An 18,256-nucleotide genomic window follows, 5' to 3' on the forward strand; every position below is an offset into this window, starting at 1 on the left:
TTTTGAATGAAATGGGTTGTACTTTATTGCAAATTTTTACATTCCTTTCATTGTGGCTGTGGTTAACATGATTACTTCCCTCACACGCAAGTAAGCTGAAAGAAGAGAGTTTTTTTTTTTCTTTCAGCAAAACTGCAGACTATGAAAATGTTCTTGTGCTTTGGAAGAAAAAAAGGTCTTGCTCCTTTCGAGAGCACAGGAGTGTTGGCCTCTGTATTAGATTCTCCTTGTACTACAGATGAGAAGCTGAGAAACAGCTATTTGAGCTGAAAGCTTTCAGAGCATGTAGTTTAGGCTTCCACTGGGACCAGGGATCAAGCCAGCAATCCAGGCAAGACGACATTCTAAACAACCCAACAGAAACAAATAACCAGACAGCTCATTCCTAGGGTAAACCTGGGTCTCCAGCTCAATACACATGGCTGTCCTGCAACCTCAAAATGCAATTCTTTAACCAAATACTTAGGAATGGATGAAGCCATTTTCTCTGCATTGGCTCTGCAATGCTGGGGTACCCTTCTAGCACAAGGCTGAGGGTCCAGTCACTGCACCAGTGACCACAGGCAGAAGATCTATTCCCTCTTCCTTGAGTCTCCAGGCAGCGCAATGTTATGAGACCTTGGGCTGCATGCTGAAGTCTACTGTGACATTGATGTATAAGGGGTTGTGTTCCACCGAGAGCAGCTTATAGGAACAGGAGTTGAGCCCATCTGTCTTCCATACCCGGGACACCTGTCGCAATAGCTTCATCCTGCAGGCACAGCAAAGGAAAAGTATTCTTTGAAGTACAGCAGAAATGTGGGAGCACTGAGCTGTATCCCATGCCCTGGTAATACGTCCCTACCCTTGCAAGTTCACCTATATTTTCTTGTATGCCAGAAGTATTGGGAAGCACCAAGCCCTGCTTTCCTTTCCTTTGGTAAACCCACACATCCATCCCCAAGAGCTGATAAGCTCTCAGGAAAGCCTAGCTTTTTAAGTTTTCTAACATCCTTGCAGAGTCATACATGATCAAACCATGGCTGCCTATCCATGGTGTCTGCCACATCTTAACTTTGCTTTAAAGTTTTTTGTGGTTACTTACATACACAGTTTTGGGAAATGCTAAGCCATGAAAAGAGAGCCCCACTTATGAGCCTCATTTGCTAGGCTCACAGTAGTGTCTGTCAGGGGCTCAAGCTAATGACTCCTTATGTGCATGTAAGCACAAGGCAACAACCAGCTCCAGGTTCCTCTTGCACTGGGTCTCCTGGCTGCCCAAGATGAAGATGCACTCACCTCTCTCCATTCTCCTCATTGCCTCTGTCTCTGGTGTGGAAGATCATGGTGTACTTGGCTACATCAGGGGATGGCCGCATCACTTTCATCTTCTGTATCTCAACCCTGGAAACAGTCATACTGCAGTTAAAAGAAGCCAGTAGTCACAGCAAGGAGAAAGCTGGAGACTAATTCTTGTAGAGGGCACCTAGACACCATGGTGAGGGGACAGCACATGTGGTTTAGTAGCACAGAGACTGGCTGACACCAGCCTCAACACATGCATCCTCACCAACACTACACCATATGCACGCATGAAGCCCACAGCCTCTTGTGTTCCTACAGCAGTTGACTGGAGCTACAGCCACCCCCTCTTCTGAAGGCAGATGATCAGCTGTTGCCCTGGCATCTGTCATGGGTGTAACAGACATTATATAAGAACTTACAGCTTAAACAGGCACTGCCAGACCTAGCTCTTGTGGATTGTATTCATTCAGGGAATCTCGAGCCGGGCCACATACATCCTGCAGCCAACCTATCTTAACTTCTGGGGCAAGGCCCCTGGATTCTCTGCCTCCAGTAGGGTATCCTAGAGACTTTGGTCTCATCAAGTAAGTTAAAAATTACAGCAACTTCTTTTCTGTCCTGGTTGTATAACTGACTTAACTGCAGTAACTGAATGTATAATGCAGTTAAATTCTATTACTTTTAATTTGATATTTGATTCATAGTTTTATGAAGTCCTCACATGTTCAGTGGGCTGTGGAACTGTACATGAAATGCACAACAGCACTGGCAAAACTGGCAAAGGGAAGCTGAAAGCAACCAGAGTAGCATGGAAGAACTGTGAATTTTGGCAACAGCAGAGGCAGGAGAAATCCATTAGCAATTTGTTTCTGTTCAAAGGACCAAGGAACGTGGAAAAGGAATATCTGCAATATTTTGGCTGAAGTCCTGGCCCACAGAAGTCTATAGATTGCCAGTTAAATTAGCATCATGAGGCTTCAAGGAAAATATTTTTATTGAGATGAACTGAGCAGTTGACACCCCTCCATCCTACTTCTCGAGGCAGTCTGCTGTATTTGGACACACCTCAGTTTGAACACTTTCTACACTTGGAGGATTTTCTTTGCCACAGCAAATGCTAGAACCATGCAAGGCTGGTGTATGGATTTAAGGGCATAATGATCAAGTTAAAACCTTAAAAAAAGCAATCTATGGAGCACAATTCATCTGCAAACTGCGAGATCCAGAACAAATCTCAAAGACAGAAACTGGAGTGCACACAGGGCTGTATTTGCCACAAAAGCAGCATATAGTTATGCAGTAAGAAGCTATAGTGTCTAAGGCCTTTGACTCAAGATAGCAGTAAATTGTCCTCATAAGCTTTATTTTAGAAAGAGGCCCACAGGTTAGGAACATATTAAATATAGAAGCAAAGATGTAACTGCTTCCACAGCATACTTGAAGATGATGCTACAGGGGACGCTGCCATCTTCTGGAAACAAAAGAAAACAGCACTGAAGAGCAGTCTCAGATCTAATGGTTCTGCTCTTAGAGAAGCAGATTCTCTATCACTCCCTGAGCACAGCTGTGTAAGTGCCCCAGTGCCAGGGCAAATCAAGCTGAACACCACTTTGATTCCAGCAACTAGTGGCATGCTGAGGTCAGTAGCACAATAACTACTCCATGCTGCCAGATGGCCTTCCACAATAATACCCATGCCTGCCCTCTTACAGCACTTTTGATTTTGTATGGAATTGGGGAAGAGGAGACTGGACAAGGTATTGCTTGCCATAAAGAAAAGCTTAGGTCTTGAGGCAACATCAGTGAGCCTGTAATAGAAAGATCCTGTAATAAAACAGAATAATGTTTATTCCACAGCAGAGCTGTTAAATTGCTTGAACCTCAGGACTGGGAGTGATAAACTGTCCAGATTATGTCTACCAAAGAAACATCTTTGGAAATTCTTGCCTTTGCATTTCATAGCCTTCATTACATCAATCCTAGGGATTCACAGTTAATTTCCTGGAAACATTTATCTGTCTCTGGCTTTGCTTTAAGGAAACAAGGGAAAGTTCAAGAGCTCCTCAGTTTGCAAGCTTCCTAGTTGTGGCTGCAGCTTGTAAATGCCATTCTCCAAAGCTAATGGTTGGATGGAAGTACAGAGATGCTCTGAGCTCCTTCACTCTAAACTAGGCAGAACAAGTTCAGCACGCAAACTACACCCGCACCTTGCTCCAAAGCTGTTAAACCTCAAGCTTGCAAGCCCTCCTGCTTGAGCAGCCGAGTTTCTAAAATTCATGAAGACAGACAGCTATACTGTTAATTCCTTGGACACACAAACACCTGCAAGAGAACAGAAACTATTTTGTCACCCCTGTTGCAGCCCCTATAATCACATGCTCAAGGAAAATATAGGGGCCTGAGGAAATGCACCAACTTTCCCTGTCTGCAGAGTGCTGGCACTCAGTCGGTTGGTCCTTCTTTCAGCAAAACCTACCACAGACTTTGCTCTTATTCATTTTTATACCTATCCCCAAGCAAGCATCCACAGGCATGTTTCCATGGAGGGCCTGGTAAAAATGCTCCAGATGTGAGGACAAGGGGGTGCCAATAAGCTCTGCTCAGAGAGGCAATTATAAAATAATGTCAGCCTAACCAACCACTAACTGTCCTTCAAGGCAGACAAAAGATTGGAAAGAAATCACCAGATAGTGTCAGATCATTGCTCCAGTCACTCTCCTTGGACAGAGAGCAAGGGTAAGTAACCAAGAGTGCAGGAACCTAGTTAATCACAAGGTGGTACAAAGAATTCAGCACACAGTAGCAATTGACCCAGAACCTGCACAAGCCAGATAATCTAGCCTAGAAAGAAAATGTATCAGAAAGGTACTAGTCTGAGGTCATCAGAATAATTGGGGTAATAAGGGTAACCTCATCAACCTCTTCTTTTTATTCTGTCCTTTACAATTTGAGAGCAAGGAGACTGTAGCCACACAATACAGATAGGTAACAACCAGTTAAGGAAACAATAGTCAACACAATCTGTCCCAACCCAGGGGATCAAAGGAAATATGCTGCCTATATCTGGCCCTCCAAGGTATGAGTTACAATTAGGTTTCCATTGGGCACGAGAAGCCAAGACAGGCTGGACACATTTCGTGATGTGTAATTCCAGTCCTAGCTCTGTGAGCTAAGAGGACAAGCAAACAACCCTGATGATGGCCCATCAGCAATGTTTCACACCTCCATGTTTACACTCACTCACCAGCTGAACCAGGGGCTTTTAAGTTTATTCATCTTAATTGGTTAGAAAGGAATGCATACCCAGTGAAAAAAACATATACAAAAAATGGATGTCAACTTGTCTCGATTGTGGTTTTTAAAAAAAATGTGGGCCTATTGTTCTGGTTTCACACAGAGAAAAGCTGTGTTCAGAGCTGCAACTTGCATACTAGCTTATTCCAAATCTCTTGGGGCATTCAGCAAGGGAATCCCTTCCCCAGTCTAGCTGCACTGGAATCCACATAAGAAGTTACACATTAGCAGCCTCCGCAGAAATACAAATCACCCCTCCCATGCCATGCACACGTGCTTTCCTTACCGGATTCGGAGGTCGTCGTCCTCACCACCCCAACCCCAGTAGTTGTTAGAGAATCCATTCACCTTGGAGAACTGGTCCCTGGTTAGAGCAGTCACTCCACCAAAATATCCTCGGTAACGTAACCTAGAGACACACAAAAGGTGGTGACATGAGAGGTGAATAACGCTGAAAGTAGAAAAACTGCCCAGACAGTGTGGGTCTGAGCTGCAGGAGTCTGAATATCCCCATGCCCAAGCTGCTCACTCCCTGAAATGCAATTCACTTCAGGGTGCATGGCATGAAGGAAGGAAGGAGAGTTCTTTTCTGAACAGTTGGTTATTAGCTGTTTACCTGAATATAAGACAAGGCTTCCCCCCACCAATCAGCATGGGAAAAAAGCCCCTTGTCTTATATTTGCATACCAGCAACTCCACCCCTTCAATACCACTGGCTATCATTACACTGCTGCTAGAAGCAGGACATCCTGAGTCATGGAAACCAACTATGAAGTTGACTGAATGCAGCCAATACTGACCAAGTCCATAAAACACCTTTTTATGATGAAAGTGTCTTTACCATGCTCTTAAGCATACACACTTATACTCCCACACTTTAGTCTCTTTGGTTCACTTTAGTATTCCCTTAAGTTCATAACACTTTAACCTGGGTAGGTCAAGCCAGTATTCAGAAAAAAAAAAGTTTGTTTCTCCAGTGCCCCGTTACAGGAGCACCTCCAATTGCCGCCCCACTCAGCCTCCTTTATAACCCATCTCCTTCAACACCACTACAAGAATCCAACTCCTTGTACGCATAAAAAACAATATTAAAAAGGCTTAATAGTCTTCTAAAACCTTTACGTGTTTTAAGAACTCATATAACACTTATTTAACAATCGCATCAGTAAAAGCTCATTACATTCTTAAAAGCCCCTTATCAAAATTCTTTCACCAGTTAAAATATTCCATTCTTAGTGGTCTGTGACCACAAAAGAGACCAATCCATTCTCCTTCAGCTTCTAATTCCATCTTATTCTTGGTCCTCTTCATAGTCTTGGCTTGGGTAGAAACTCAGCTCATGTACCGCCAGTCTAATACAGTCTTTTTTTGGTAAAAGCCAGTCCCTTAAAAATAAGCAGGTTTCTCAGTTTCCAAATGCTCATATTAAAAACACTAAAATTGCTCTGACAAATTTCATCTACAGCCCTTTCACAATGAGGCCAAATAAAACCATGTCCCGTGTCGCCCTCCATCCATCTGTCTTTACTTCTATAAAATGTGGCACCCTCTCCACACACCTTGTACAAATCCACACTCCCAGAAGAAGTGATTGATCCACCGTTTCCTTTGCACTACACAGTTATCGTGGACACCTCCCTGTCTTCCCCAGGCCCCACCTCTACTGGAGGGCCTGCACTGGTAAAATTCCCCTTGCCACTGCCCATAGGCATTCCGCATGCTCACCAATCAGGTATCTGTTTGTCATCCCTTCCCATGCCCTCTATGTTCTGGGGCTTGGGGAATTCCTTACCGGTGTGATCACGTCCTTTTCCTGGACTCTCTTTATCAGCTTCTTATGATCTCTTGGGATTTCCAGTTTCTGTTTTTCAGTACTGTATTCTTTTAAAAACTCCCCTATCCTTTTTCGAAAAAGCTGGCAGCCACAATGCCCATGGGTTTATTGCTGGGCCTTTGAGTACACCCCATCATCTTAAAAGAGACCCCAACAAAATAGTGGGTAAAACACCCTGCTACTGAATTCTCCTCCACCATCTGGCATACCACCTTGATGTAATTAGCATACACAAAAAGCACCATGTCTGGGAGGGTCCACCCCCCAACTTTCCTTTCTTTATACAACTCTACTTGTGCCAGGCACTCCCTCTTCCTCTTCCAGAAAAAGGTACACAGTTTTCTCTGCATTTGTCTTGCTTGTACTTTTGACAGTGGAAACACCACCCCATATATAAAATAATTGAGAGTAAAACTGCTTTTACTGTTCTCACTCTGTGAGTGACCTCAGACCACACTTGTTGTACTCCTGCCCTCACCTTTCCCCACACCACTTTCCCAGATACTTCTTTATCCATTAAAACTCCAAGGATTTTAATATTTGAGTCCTCCACCTTCACTCTGAGTATCCATCTCCCCCATCTTCCCAAACATCATAATTGTGCATTTTTCCTTATCAAGTTTTGCCTCAGCCACTTTCCCACACCTCCCTCTGTGCCATAATATTCTTTCCAACGAAAGCTTCTTTTTCACAGCCACATTAATGTCATCTGTGTAGAGCAGGCAGTGCAGCTGTCACCCATCCCCTCCCAATACATGTATGCCACTGAGCACTGGATCTTTCCTTATGCGCTGCGCCAACAGTTCTATTGTACACGTAAATAAGACGGTGGACAGCCCTAACATAGCCCTGATAAAAATCTTCAGTCTTGCTTAATATGCTCCTTGATAAAAATACTACTTTCCACTCATTCATATAAACCGCTAATCCACCTGATTAGCTTTCCCCAAAACCCCATCATGCTTAAAACCTTAAATAAAAAAAAAAATATCACAATTCACTCTATCGTATGCCTTTTCTAGATCCAAGTTTGAGCACCACGTCCAATCCCCTTTCTTTACAAAACTGTAAGCTATCTCATAAGACTTTAATATATCTGCAAGTTGGTGCTCTAGGACTGCTCATGCCTGATCTTCATATATCACATCAGGCAATACTCCCCATATTCTTAAAACCAATAACTTTGCTAATAACTTATAATCAGTGTTTAAAAGTATAATCAGGCACTAATTCTTAAAAACGCCTTATCCCCCTTTTTATATAGCAAAATGATAACCCCTGACATAATATCCTTCTCCATGAAACCCTTATTTAAAATTTCTCTAAAATGATCTTCCAGATATGATTCTATGATATGGTCCAATTAAATTCCAAAATTTCATATAAAATTCTGCCAGGAGCCCATCTTTCCTTGGGGCCTCCCCTTTCTTGAAGGTCTTTAGGCATTTCTCTTTCCATTTTACTCGCCTCCTCCTTTCCCACCTTTCTCTCTATATTCCCCAGAAATTCATTCCTTTCTCCTCTTCCCCACTCTTCTTTTGGTATAATTTATTTGGTATAATATAATATTTTTGGTACAATAAAGAACCACTGCACCACTTCTAATATCTCTCTCTGCTCCTCCTTTCATTCACCTCCCTCCTCTATAACTACTGTCATTTTCCTTCTCTCTGACTTCACTTGGGCAGAGAAGTATGGGGACCAGCCCTCATGCTTCTCTGTCCACGGGACTTCTGCTAAAAATATTTTCTCCCATTCTTTATTTAAGAACCATTCTTCCATCTGTCTCTATATCCTCCCCTTCACCTCCTCTACTCCTTCCACTTCCATCAATATCTGCTGCATTTCCCATTGCAGCTTTTTATATCATAGGGTTGGAAGGGACCTCGAAAGATCATCAAGTCCAACCCCCGCCCCTGTTCTGGACAGGGATACTGCTGAGATCAAATGATCCCAGCAAGGTGTCTGTCCAGTCTCCTCTTGAGGACTTCCAAGGTTGGGGACCGCGCCACCTCCCTGGGAAGTCTATTCCAGATTCTGGTCACCCTTACCATAAAGAAGTTCTTTCTTGCATCCAACCTTAAACCATACTCTAACAATTTATGCCCATTGCTCCTGGTCCTTCCCTGAGGCACCCTAGTGAACAGTTTCTCCCAGCTCCCAATATTCATTCCTTACATACTTATAAATGGCCACCCTCAGTCTTCTCTTCCCCAGGCTGAACAGTCTCAGGTCCCTTAGTCTTTCCTCATAAGGGTTGTCCTCCAGGTCCTTTCTCTGGACCCCTTCAAGATTCTCCTCATCTTTTTTGAAGCTGGACACAGTACTTCACCTAGGGTCTCACCAGTGCCGAATAGAGAGGAAGTATCACTTCCTTAGCCCTGCTCATGACACCTCAGTTAATGCATCCCAGTATGTTATTAGCTCTGTTGACTACAGCGTTGCATGGTCATCCTGTGATCAACCGTAACCCCAAGGTCCCTTTCATCCATCATGCTGGCCAGGACATCTCCTCCTAACCTATATTCACGTCATTGGTTACTTCTCGCCAGATGAAGCACTCTGCGTTTATCCCCACTGAACTGCATCTGGTTCTGCTCCACCCACCTTTCCAGCTTGTCCAGGTCCGCTTGGATCCGCATCCTATCCCCTAGCATGGCCGCTTTCCCAATAACTTAGTATCATCTGCAAACTTGGCCAGCATGCTTTCCATAGCCTCATCTAAATCGTTGATAAAGATGTTGAATAGCACGGGGCCAAGAACCAAACCCTGCAGGACACCACTGGCCACCTCCCACTAAGAAGCGAGTCCAAATCCTTCCCATCTCTTCCTTGCTTGCCTTTGCCCTTCTCTCAAATAAAACGCTTTATTCTTTTCGTTACTGTTGGCCATTCCTGTACTAATTTAAAACAATTTTTCAGTGTCCTCCAACTTTCGCACCTCTCCTAAAACCTTTGGCAGCATTCCTCCTCTTGTAGTAAATGCACATTTAACTGCCATACCCCTGCCTCCCTTGTCTGACAATTACCAATTTGTAAAATCATGTTAAGCATAAAATGATCTGTAAATACCACTAGTCAAATACTTCCACCCCCTTTGACATATAAAAAGAAAACCAATTCTTGATTGGCTCCTCCCCAAGATCTATTCTCATAAAACCTTCTCCCCTCTCCACACTTCCATTAAAAGGTCTGCTTTTAAAATCTGGTTTTAAATGCTTCAATGTGCTTTCTATTCCAGCATTTTCCATGCTTCCCTTCCAGTCACCTTCCTCTAAGATATAATTAATATCACCTGTTATGATCCGCAGCCTCCATCCCAACATGTTAACTGCTAATTTTTTAAAAAATTCACTGTGTGCCTCCCTCTCTGCTGGGACATAGACATTAAAAAACTCCACCACTGTTTCTTTTACCTTTAATGTAAGGTACAGCAACCTCTCACATACTACCTCCTCCACTCCTGCCACCTGAATTTCCAGGTTTCTTATTAAAGTCACCACACCTGCCACTATGTTCTCATTGGTCCCTGACCAAAATGACGGGCCCTACTTCCACCTGCTTTCAAATCTTAGGTACTCTTTGCCACCAGGAATTCCCCATTCCTGCAAACATAAAACGTCTGTATTTATCTGGTTTAAAAACGGTTCCACACGTGCCCACCTTCTTTTTAAAACATTTCTCACATTTAAAGATGCCACCACCATCACCACCAATAAAATACTTATCAAAATTATCTTACATCTATATAACATCTTCACTACTTAAAATAGGGCAAAGTTGTCTCTTCTTCTGTCCTCATCCCTGTTGCAAATAAAAACATCTGTATTTGTGCTGCATGTAAAAAACCTTCCACCACTTTACTCTCTTGGTATTTAAAAATCTCCTCTGCCCACTCTGGGCTAGACGCTGAGGTGACCACAAGCAAGAAACTTAGTTCCTTTTTCCTTCTTTCTAGGCTTGTCTTAAGTTTCTTTGCTTCTTTCTTTTTTCCTTTCCCCAATGCAACATGGCTCCCCCTTTCCACCACCATTTCTCCTCTCTGCTTTTCCTCACTCACCTCCTCCTCCTCTTCCTCATTTCTCTCATCTTCCTCCCATCCCTTCTTCATACTCTGCACAGACTCAATCACACTTCCACTTTTTTGCCACCACCTTCTGCTTCCTTTCCTTCCTTCTCCACCATCTCCTCCTGTGGGGTCTCTGAGACTACACTCTGTTTTACCCTTCTCTCTCCTTCCTTTCCCTCCTGCTTTCCCCTCTCTCCTTGCTATGCCTCTCTTTCCTCTTTCGCCTCTCTGATCTCACTCGTCTGGGTTCATACTCTGTGAATGACGTTGGACAAGTCATGAACACGTCACACAGTTTACTCTTCCAAGGGGCTTTGCCATCACCTGCAATATGACCCCACTTCCCACATTTAAAACATATTGTCTCTGCACAATTTACAGCTATATGCCCTTCCTACATTGGCTGCACCTCACTAGTTGTCTGAAATATATTTACCCTTAAAATTACTCTTCCCCTCCAGGACCTTGTCTACACTCCATATTGATCCCAAATTTTGTCAACCCATTGCACTTTTTCCATTTTCCCTTACAAACACATTTTTTTTTTACATCTTCTGCCACTATCAGATCTGAAAACATACACAACACTACTGCTCTCTTCTAGACTGCCTCATCAGATTAAAACTTGTAAAATTTTAACACAGCACTTAGTGTATTCTTTATATGAATCCCAAAAACAATTGTAACTCTCAGTCATGTAAAACGTGCATTTCCCCCACACACTTATTTGTGAATCTGATTAAGCTGCTCAACTTGTCAGGCCTCACTTTTAAAACTCCCAACAAAATATCTTCCATATCAGCTTTTCTCTGACCTGTTACCCTCTGTTTTTTCCTCTGCCAAAACCACCTTAACCAACAACGATTGCTGTTCTGTTGCTTTTCTTGCCTTTTCCCTTTCTCACACATGTCCAGTTGTCTGCTCACTGCCATCTGTCTACCCACTTCGTCATCTTGTTCTCCGCAACATCTCATCCTCCAGTTGCCCTTGTCCATGCTCTACCTGCCATGTTCCTCCTACCATCCGCTGTTGTTCATTCTTCCACCATCAGTTCTGCCTTTACAGTCTTCCATCGGCACCTATTAACCGTTTCCCAACCATCACCTGTTGCCAAATCATCCACCACTGATGTCCATCCTCTGTCACAATATTATCCAGTCCAAAGAAGTGATCCACTGGCACCCTCTGCTCCCACTGCTCTAGTGATCTCATTCCTCCAGTGTAGATCAAGCCTCTGTCTGGCCTTTGTGAAAAAGCCAAGAAGCAATGTACTGGGAACATTTTTTTTTGTGGCCCTTAAAAAAAAAAAAAAAAGCAGGTATGGAAGTACCCACAGGGAACTGGCACCAGGCCCAGAACCATCAAGCCAGCATCAGGAGAGCCAGAGCCAGCAGCAACATGCTCCCCTTTGCACCAAAAATGCCACATTTTTGATATGCTGATGGGAACCCAACACAAGGCTAAGTTAAGGCAACCCAACTAAATCATAGTGCTCAATGTGCTCAGCTCCCTTCAGTGTCAACTCTTTTTCAAGGCATGCTGAACCTCTACAAATATATTTTGATTTCCTCTTCGATCCCACAGCTGAGCAGTACCTTTCTTTCCCATTTTCAATGATTTCTGTTTCTGCATCAGCCTTAAATGTCTTGCAATCATCACCAAACTTCTGTGTAGCTGAGAGGCTCTGTCACCCCAGTCTCAGCCTGTTGCATGTGATTAGTGTGGTACCTTCTCTATGGGGTGGAAACAGACCAGGTAGCCCTGGGCCTCATCAGCATATACAGGTTTGAAGCATCCCAGAACTCAGTGCAAGAACACCTGGTTCCACTCATGAGCAGGGGCTAAATAGCATATGGATCCTTTTGGTGTGGCAGGGAAAGCAATACCTGGAGTACACACACATAGTGAGCAGAGCTGGGCTGTGGGGTCACCATGGCTTGAAACACTGTTGACTCTGCTGGGGTGCAGTCCAATGACCTACATGATAAGTCATGAGGCTTTTTGCTCTAAATTAATATGCATGGCTTGTTCTTGCTCCTGCATATGGCGGAGGGCAAGCAAAACTTGGGGACATCCAAACCCCAAGTCTCCGGGCTTGGGTCTGCACATAGGATGCCTGCCAAATGATTTGGAAGCAGCTGAAGCCCCAGGCAGGGGTGGAGGATGTTTGCTGGTAGCAGGGCCACATATGGTTCTTGAATGACTCACAGATTTGGAACTGATTTGGCTTGGAACTCAAAAAATGTTCCTTAAAAAAAAAAAAAAAAAAAAGCATGGTTTGTACTATCTATGAGTAGGTGTAAAACAGCACTCAAAACTGTGTTTAGGGTGTACCTGTGCTGAAACCTGTAGTACTCGGTGTCGGGGCCAGAAGACCTACAGTAGTCTTCCGCTCTCACCTGCTTGCCCTCTGCAGTTTCTGTCCTTTTTCTGCCCCCACTCTCCATTACTGTCATGTGCAGCTCATTTCAACATTGTACTTAGGAGGGAGCAGAGCCTAAGCAGTGTCTGACAATAAAGAGGGGCAGGAAGGCTGCAGAAGGAAAAGTTGGGGGGGTGGGGGGGGAGGGCGCAGAGAGCAAGGGGGACACCGGACACCTGACCCCTCCCCCCCTGCCACTATTTTCCTTGCTGTAGCAGTGGGAGGGGGTTGAATTCAAGACAACTCTTTGATAATCAGACTAAACACTTGGAAAATTGTAACAAATTTATAGATTTTCCATATACAGAATCTAATTATTAGAGTCATCTTATATTTGAGTAAACATGGTTTTAATATTACATTTTACAGGAAACTTTCAAAGCACAAAGTGCAAACTAGCATGGGGAGATTAAAGTTTATCCTTACACAGATACAGATGCTGCAGAACAAATCCAGAGGGGACACATACAGTCATTGAACTTACGCACAGTAAATTAGTATAATTGAGCTGGACTCAAAAGGGAGATTCAATTACAACCTCCTCTAGTTCCTGCAACCTGGAAATGATGCCTATTTAAAGTAGGGGGTGACATACTTGGTCACTTTCTTATGTTTTCTGTTTAGTTACCTATCCTGTTAGGCTGCTGTGGACCTCCATGGTGTGGGTTACAATAAGGCTTCCCTTGGCCTCTAAAAGCCAAATTCAAAAGAAAGGTGCTAGTGGCTGAAAGTTACATGTTGACCTGTAGATATGAACAAGACTTAAAAAGTGAAAGAGGCGGAAGCAGCTGTCCACTACATCAGTTCTTGTGACAGAGGCAAATCCAACTGACTCGAAGAGAGGCAGGAGCTATTTCATGTTTCTGAATTGTGGCTATCATTGAACAGCGCATCACCACTGACAAAGATATATGGGTTCACACCCATTCCCCAACATTTTCTTGCTCCTTTCTTGAGCTTGGATGATTTGGGCTGGTCCACTGGGAAGCCAGGAGGGGAAGGTATGTGGGGCTTCTGTTTAGGGCCAAGCACATTTGAAAATGTAAATCTCTCCATTCTAGCGTATGCACTGCAGAGGATCCCAAACAGGACAGTGGACTGTGCTTGCCCAGCTGTGAGCTTGATAAAACATGCCCTTCCAGGTCAGGTAGAGTCAAGCACGAGGTTCACTTCAGATTACTGGAGCTAGATCAGTGCCAAATAAGTAAAGAATATAATTAGGCCCTGAAGCTGGACACAATGCCTATCTCCCTATCAGGCTTTGCACTCTGTCTCCAGACTAAGTCTCTGGACTCCCTGACACAGTCTTGTCCATAATAATGATGCCCACTGCTCAGCATAATCCATGTTTGCTGGAACAGCACACAGGGGCTTGCAGCCCTTGCCTTTTAATGGGGAAAAATCTGTGTTGCTTGCTCCTTTGAAGCAAACAAGCTCCCTTGGCACAGTCCCAGGCTCCCTGCCTCAACCCAGGCCCCTAAGAACAGCAAATGTGTAATGTTAATTACTGTGCACAGCATAAAGGCTAATAGAGTTCCTCCTTACCTGCTCTTTGTCAGTGAATCTTTCTTGGATCACCTGACCAGTGACCCCAAGGGCTGTAAAGCTTCCAACAGCTTGTTAGAACCAGAAAAGCAGTAAGGCTCATTCTTTCTGTGAATGGCCCATTAACAAACAGTATGACGTGACATACTTCTCCTAATGACCAAGTTGCATGGTTTGAGCAACTTCTGATGGGGCTGGGGCTGGCAGTTCTCTCCCTGGAGAAGTAACAGTAGTCTCATTTGGATTTTTATCACTAGACTGGGAAAAACACCTCAGGGCCATGTACAATGCAGAACCACTGTGTTCTGAGCCAAAGCAGGTGGGCTGTCTTGAGCAGGAAGTTTTTCCATCTTTGTTTGCTGGGATGCAATATTGCAAGTTTGCTAGGTGGAAAAAAATTCTTCCCATTTCTGAATTATTAACTGTACAACTACAGCACTCCTAGGACATAGCTACCTCTCCAGGGGTGAACAACAGCTGAGCAGTCTGCACATTGCACAACAGTAGGGGATAAGGAGAAAGCTGGTCTCAGGCCACTGGGGCAAACCCCTCCTCTTCCAAAAAGCTTTCCATAGGTTCTTAGGCACCTGTGAAAAACAGACAACTGAGGTTTTGGAGGTCTTGCCTTGAAGATGAGGACATGATAAACTGCCTTGTTTGCCAACCTCAGCAGAACAGAAGCCTGAATCAACCCTGCTGGGGTTTCAAGATGTGGTTCCATGCTGTCTGAGCGCCACAGGGGCAGAGTGGCTGAGGCATCTCATTAGGGCTCCAGACTTGCAGAGAAGGCAACCCCAGCTGTGAATGGTTGCCTAGTTGTTCAGGCCAGGGAGTCAAAAGTGCCTGGATGTGACAGTGGCTCCACCATTCCCTTGTGTGCTACTGGCTACAGAATTTGGTGTGTACATTAACCACTAGCTTCAGGGTGACTTTTGAAGGAGTCAGGAGTTTTCCCTCTAGGCTGTCTAGAGCACTAGGTTTTTTGAGAGCATACAAGTGAGATCTTTCACATATGTTCACAAATTTCCTTAGAGGTAGCTGCCATTTCAGATGGGCAAATAGAGGCAATGACTTGCCCCAGGTCACAGGAGAAGCATGACCAGAGCAAGATCTGGACCCAGACCACCTCCTGACAGACCAGTTTCCAAACCAAAGGTTCACTCATCTGACTGAAAACTAACAGCTATAAACTCTTGAATAGTAATTGCAAAAGCACCTCAAATAAGAGAAAAGTTTAATCTGTAAAATTCACTGGTCAAAACAGATGCAGTAACTAAGGCATATGGGGTCATTAGAATGCCTTGAGGTTCACTTCATTGTTCCTAGTCTGGAATCTTTCTGTTACATACCTGGAGCGACTGCTTCCACTTTGTTGGTCAGTGGGTTGAAGGCTAGACCCACCACTGAAGGCTGGTTCCAAAGAGGGTGGAGATAGACTGTTCTCAGTGGTGGCAGATGACAGAACAAGGAGCAGTGGTCTCAAGTTGCAGCAAGGGAAGTTTAGGTTAGATATTAGGAAAAACTCTCACTAGGAGGGTAGTAAAACACTGGAATGGGTTACCCAGAGAGATTATGCACTCTCCATCCTTGTGCTCCCAGGACTCCGTCTGCACCCATCCAGTCTCGTATAGGCGCTTTCTAGCAACCTTAGAGCACACACCCAGTTCTGGCCACAGGGTGTGCCCCCAGGACCTGTGCACTGGGTCATGTTCACCACCGAGGGGGACCCCTACACTCGCCTGTCACGACTTGATCTTCTTTTCTTCAGTGGTGGGGCTCCTCCTCGAGGATTCTCACAGACCAGGTGCTGCCCTTTGCAGGCATTCTTGGGGTTCCACTTCCCCTACACCCCAGCCATACTCCAGCCCTCTGGACAGCTGGATGATGGATTGCTGGCCTGTCCCCCTTGATGTTCTCACCTACTGTCTTCTCTCCTTGTCTGTCCCTCAAAGCCCCTTTACCCTGGATAACTGTGGGGTGCATGACCATCCTCATCACTGCATCTACTCCCCCCCTGAGACGTTGTGGTCCATTGTGTTGCCTCAGCTCCATCTCTTGATCCAAGGTCACATGGAGATTCCTTCCCTGGTCTGGGCTCTATGCACCCTCTGAAATAACGAATAAAAGAAGAAAAAAAAAAAAGGAAGGAAGGAATTGGCAGGGTACAGGCCTCAGCCCGCCCCACTCACAGATCCGGCTTCTGTGGTCCTTGGGATCCCTCAATGCCTTCCTTCTTGGCCCGGCTGCCCTGCTGTGCCAGTCTGGTACTTCTTTTAATGGATCCAGGACCCCTCCTGTGGGTCCCTGTCTGGCCCCTTGCCGAGCTGCCAACACTGCCGATGTGCAGCCCGGGTAGCAGCTTCGCCTTCTGACTCCAGCGTTGCTGCCCCCACTTCCATTTCCCTGCCACTGGCTTTTAAATCAGCCGGGCGGCGGTTTTTGATGACATCATCAACCGTTCGCCATTCCCAGCCAGCAATAAAAGTGGCTGATGAACTGCACTGGTGACTCTTCTCGGAGTGGCTCTGTTTCTCCTAAAAGTGGTAAGTGTGCCCTCTTTTCAGGGCTTTCCATTTCTTTCTTTGGGCAGGTCAGCCCTGCCTCGGGTCCTGCCGTAGGAGGGTGCTCCATGGCCTCCGTTTGTGTCCCCCTGTGACACTGTCACAGGCCTGATTTTCATTTGCTGCAATTTTGGAGAATTAAACCACCCCCATGGAAATAAACTGTTTTGTGTAAAGACCTGCACACAGTGACCCCCTGCTCTGCTCTCTTCTCTTTAAAACATGCATAAGATAGTTTTATTTTAAAGCACATTGCAAGTCAGCTTCTAAGAAACACCTTTATTCTTTAACATTTGGACTGTCATGCTACAAAGGGAAGTAAGTCTTGGAAGGAAAGACCAGGCCTACTCGAACAGCTCTTGTTACACATGGCCAATTTAAGGGGCTCCTTTATCTGACATGAGTAGCCCTTGATTTCTGGTTCATACCCCTGGGATTTTTCCCTGTATTACAGTAACACCTTGAAGCCTCAACCGACATCAAGGTCCTGTTGCATTAGTTTCTGTGTAAATGAATAAGCAGGAACAATTCCTCTTCCCTACAGTGACAGCAATCTTCTGTGCAGAGAAAGGTCTGATCTGTTGTTAGTGCAATATTATGGAGCAAGACACTGTTAATTCAGGACTAAGAAGCCTGCAACATATTTGTGGTTTTGCCACTGCCCAATGCATAACCTCAAGCTTGCTACTTCATTCCTCAGAGTCTCCATTCTTCCCATCTGAGAAACAAGGATAACAGCACCCTACCTCTCAAGTGATCCATAAGGCTACATTCACTAATGTCAGTTAAAATTTCCAGAGGGAAGGAACTGTAAAAGGTGAAAGTACCATCACTGGTAATCTGCCTTCAAGTGGCAGGAAAGATCCAATGTAAGGATCCCTCACAAAGAAGAATGTTACTAATAATCTGGCACTTCCTAGCCAGCTCTTTGGTTCCTACCTGTACCCAGTGCTGTTTCTGCCCACGACAAGGTGCTTTGGTTGCTTGCCACATGTGTACATGTTGAAGTCATTCTCTGGCACCAGGTCCACATCATGGAAAATGAAGCAGTCCCAGTTTTCCTCTTTCAGAGCCTCTAGGTAGCCCACATTCAGCAGTTTAGCTCTGTTAAACTTGGTATTGCCAGCCTGCAAAAAAAAACAAAACAAAAAAAACAAGGCATTCATTAAGTCAGTAAACTAGCATAGCTACCTGGGTTCTGTCCTCATCACAGTTTATAGTATCTATTATAGCTTTACAGTACAGTA

At 44.7% G+C, this 18,256-nt stretch overlaps 1 protein-coding gene and 1 long non-coding RNA gene across 3 annotated transcripts in view; both read right to left on the reverse strand.

Annotated features, from left to right (window-relative positions):
• The window catches only part of B4GALT4 (beta-1,4-galactosyltransferase 4), a 64,085-nt gene continuing 45,829 nt past the window's right edge, over window positions 1-18,256 (reverse strand). For both annotated transcript variants that reach the window (XM_006261480.4, XM_059720478.1), the window contains 4 exons: window positions 17,949-18,136; window positions 4,865-4,987; window positions 1,279-1,383; window positions 1-751 (listed from right to left, as the gene is read on the reverse strand). In XM_006261480.4, coding sequence (XP_006261542.1) covers window positions 610-751; window positions 1,279-1,383; window positions 4,865-4,987; window positions 17,949-18,136 — 558 coding nt within the window. In that variant the 3' untranslated portion in view covers window positions 1-609. The remainder of the gene's footprint in view (window positions 752-1,278; window positions 1,384-4,864; window positions 4,988-17,948; window positions 18,137-18,256) is intronic.
• Window positions 13,176-17,942, reverse strand: LOC109280387 (uncharacterized). The gene is made up of 2 exons (XR_002086685.2): window positions 14,905-17,942; window positions 13,176-14,088 (listed from the first exon to the last, which is right to left on the reverse strand). It is a non-coding gene; the product is annotated as an uncharacterized LOC109280387 (long non-coding RNA).

This window comes from Alligator mississippiensis, chromosome 1 (assembly GCF_030867095.1).
Source record: "Alligator mississippiensis isolate rAllMis1 chromosome 1, rAllMis1, whole genome shotgun sequence".
Taxonomy (NCBI): domain Eukaryota; kingdom Metazoa; phylum Chordata; order Crocodylia; family Alligatoridae; genus Alligator; species Alligator mississippiensis.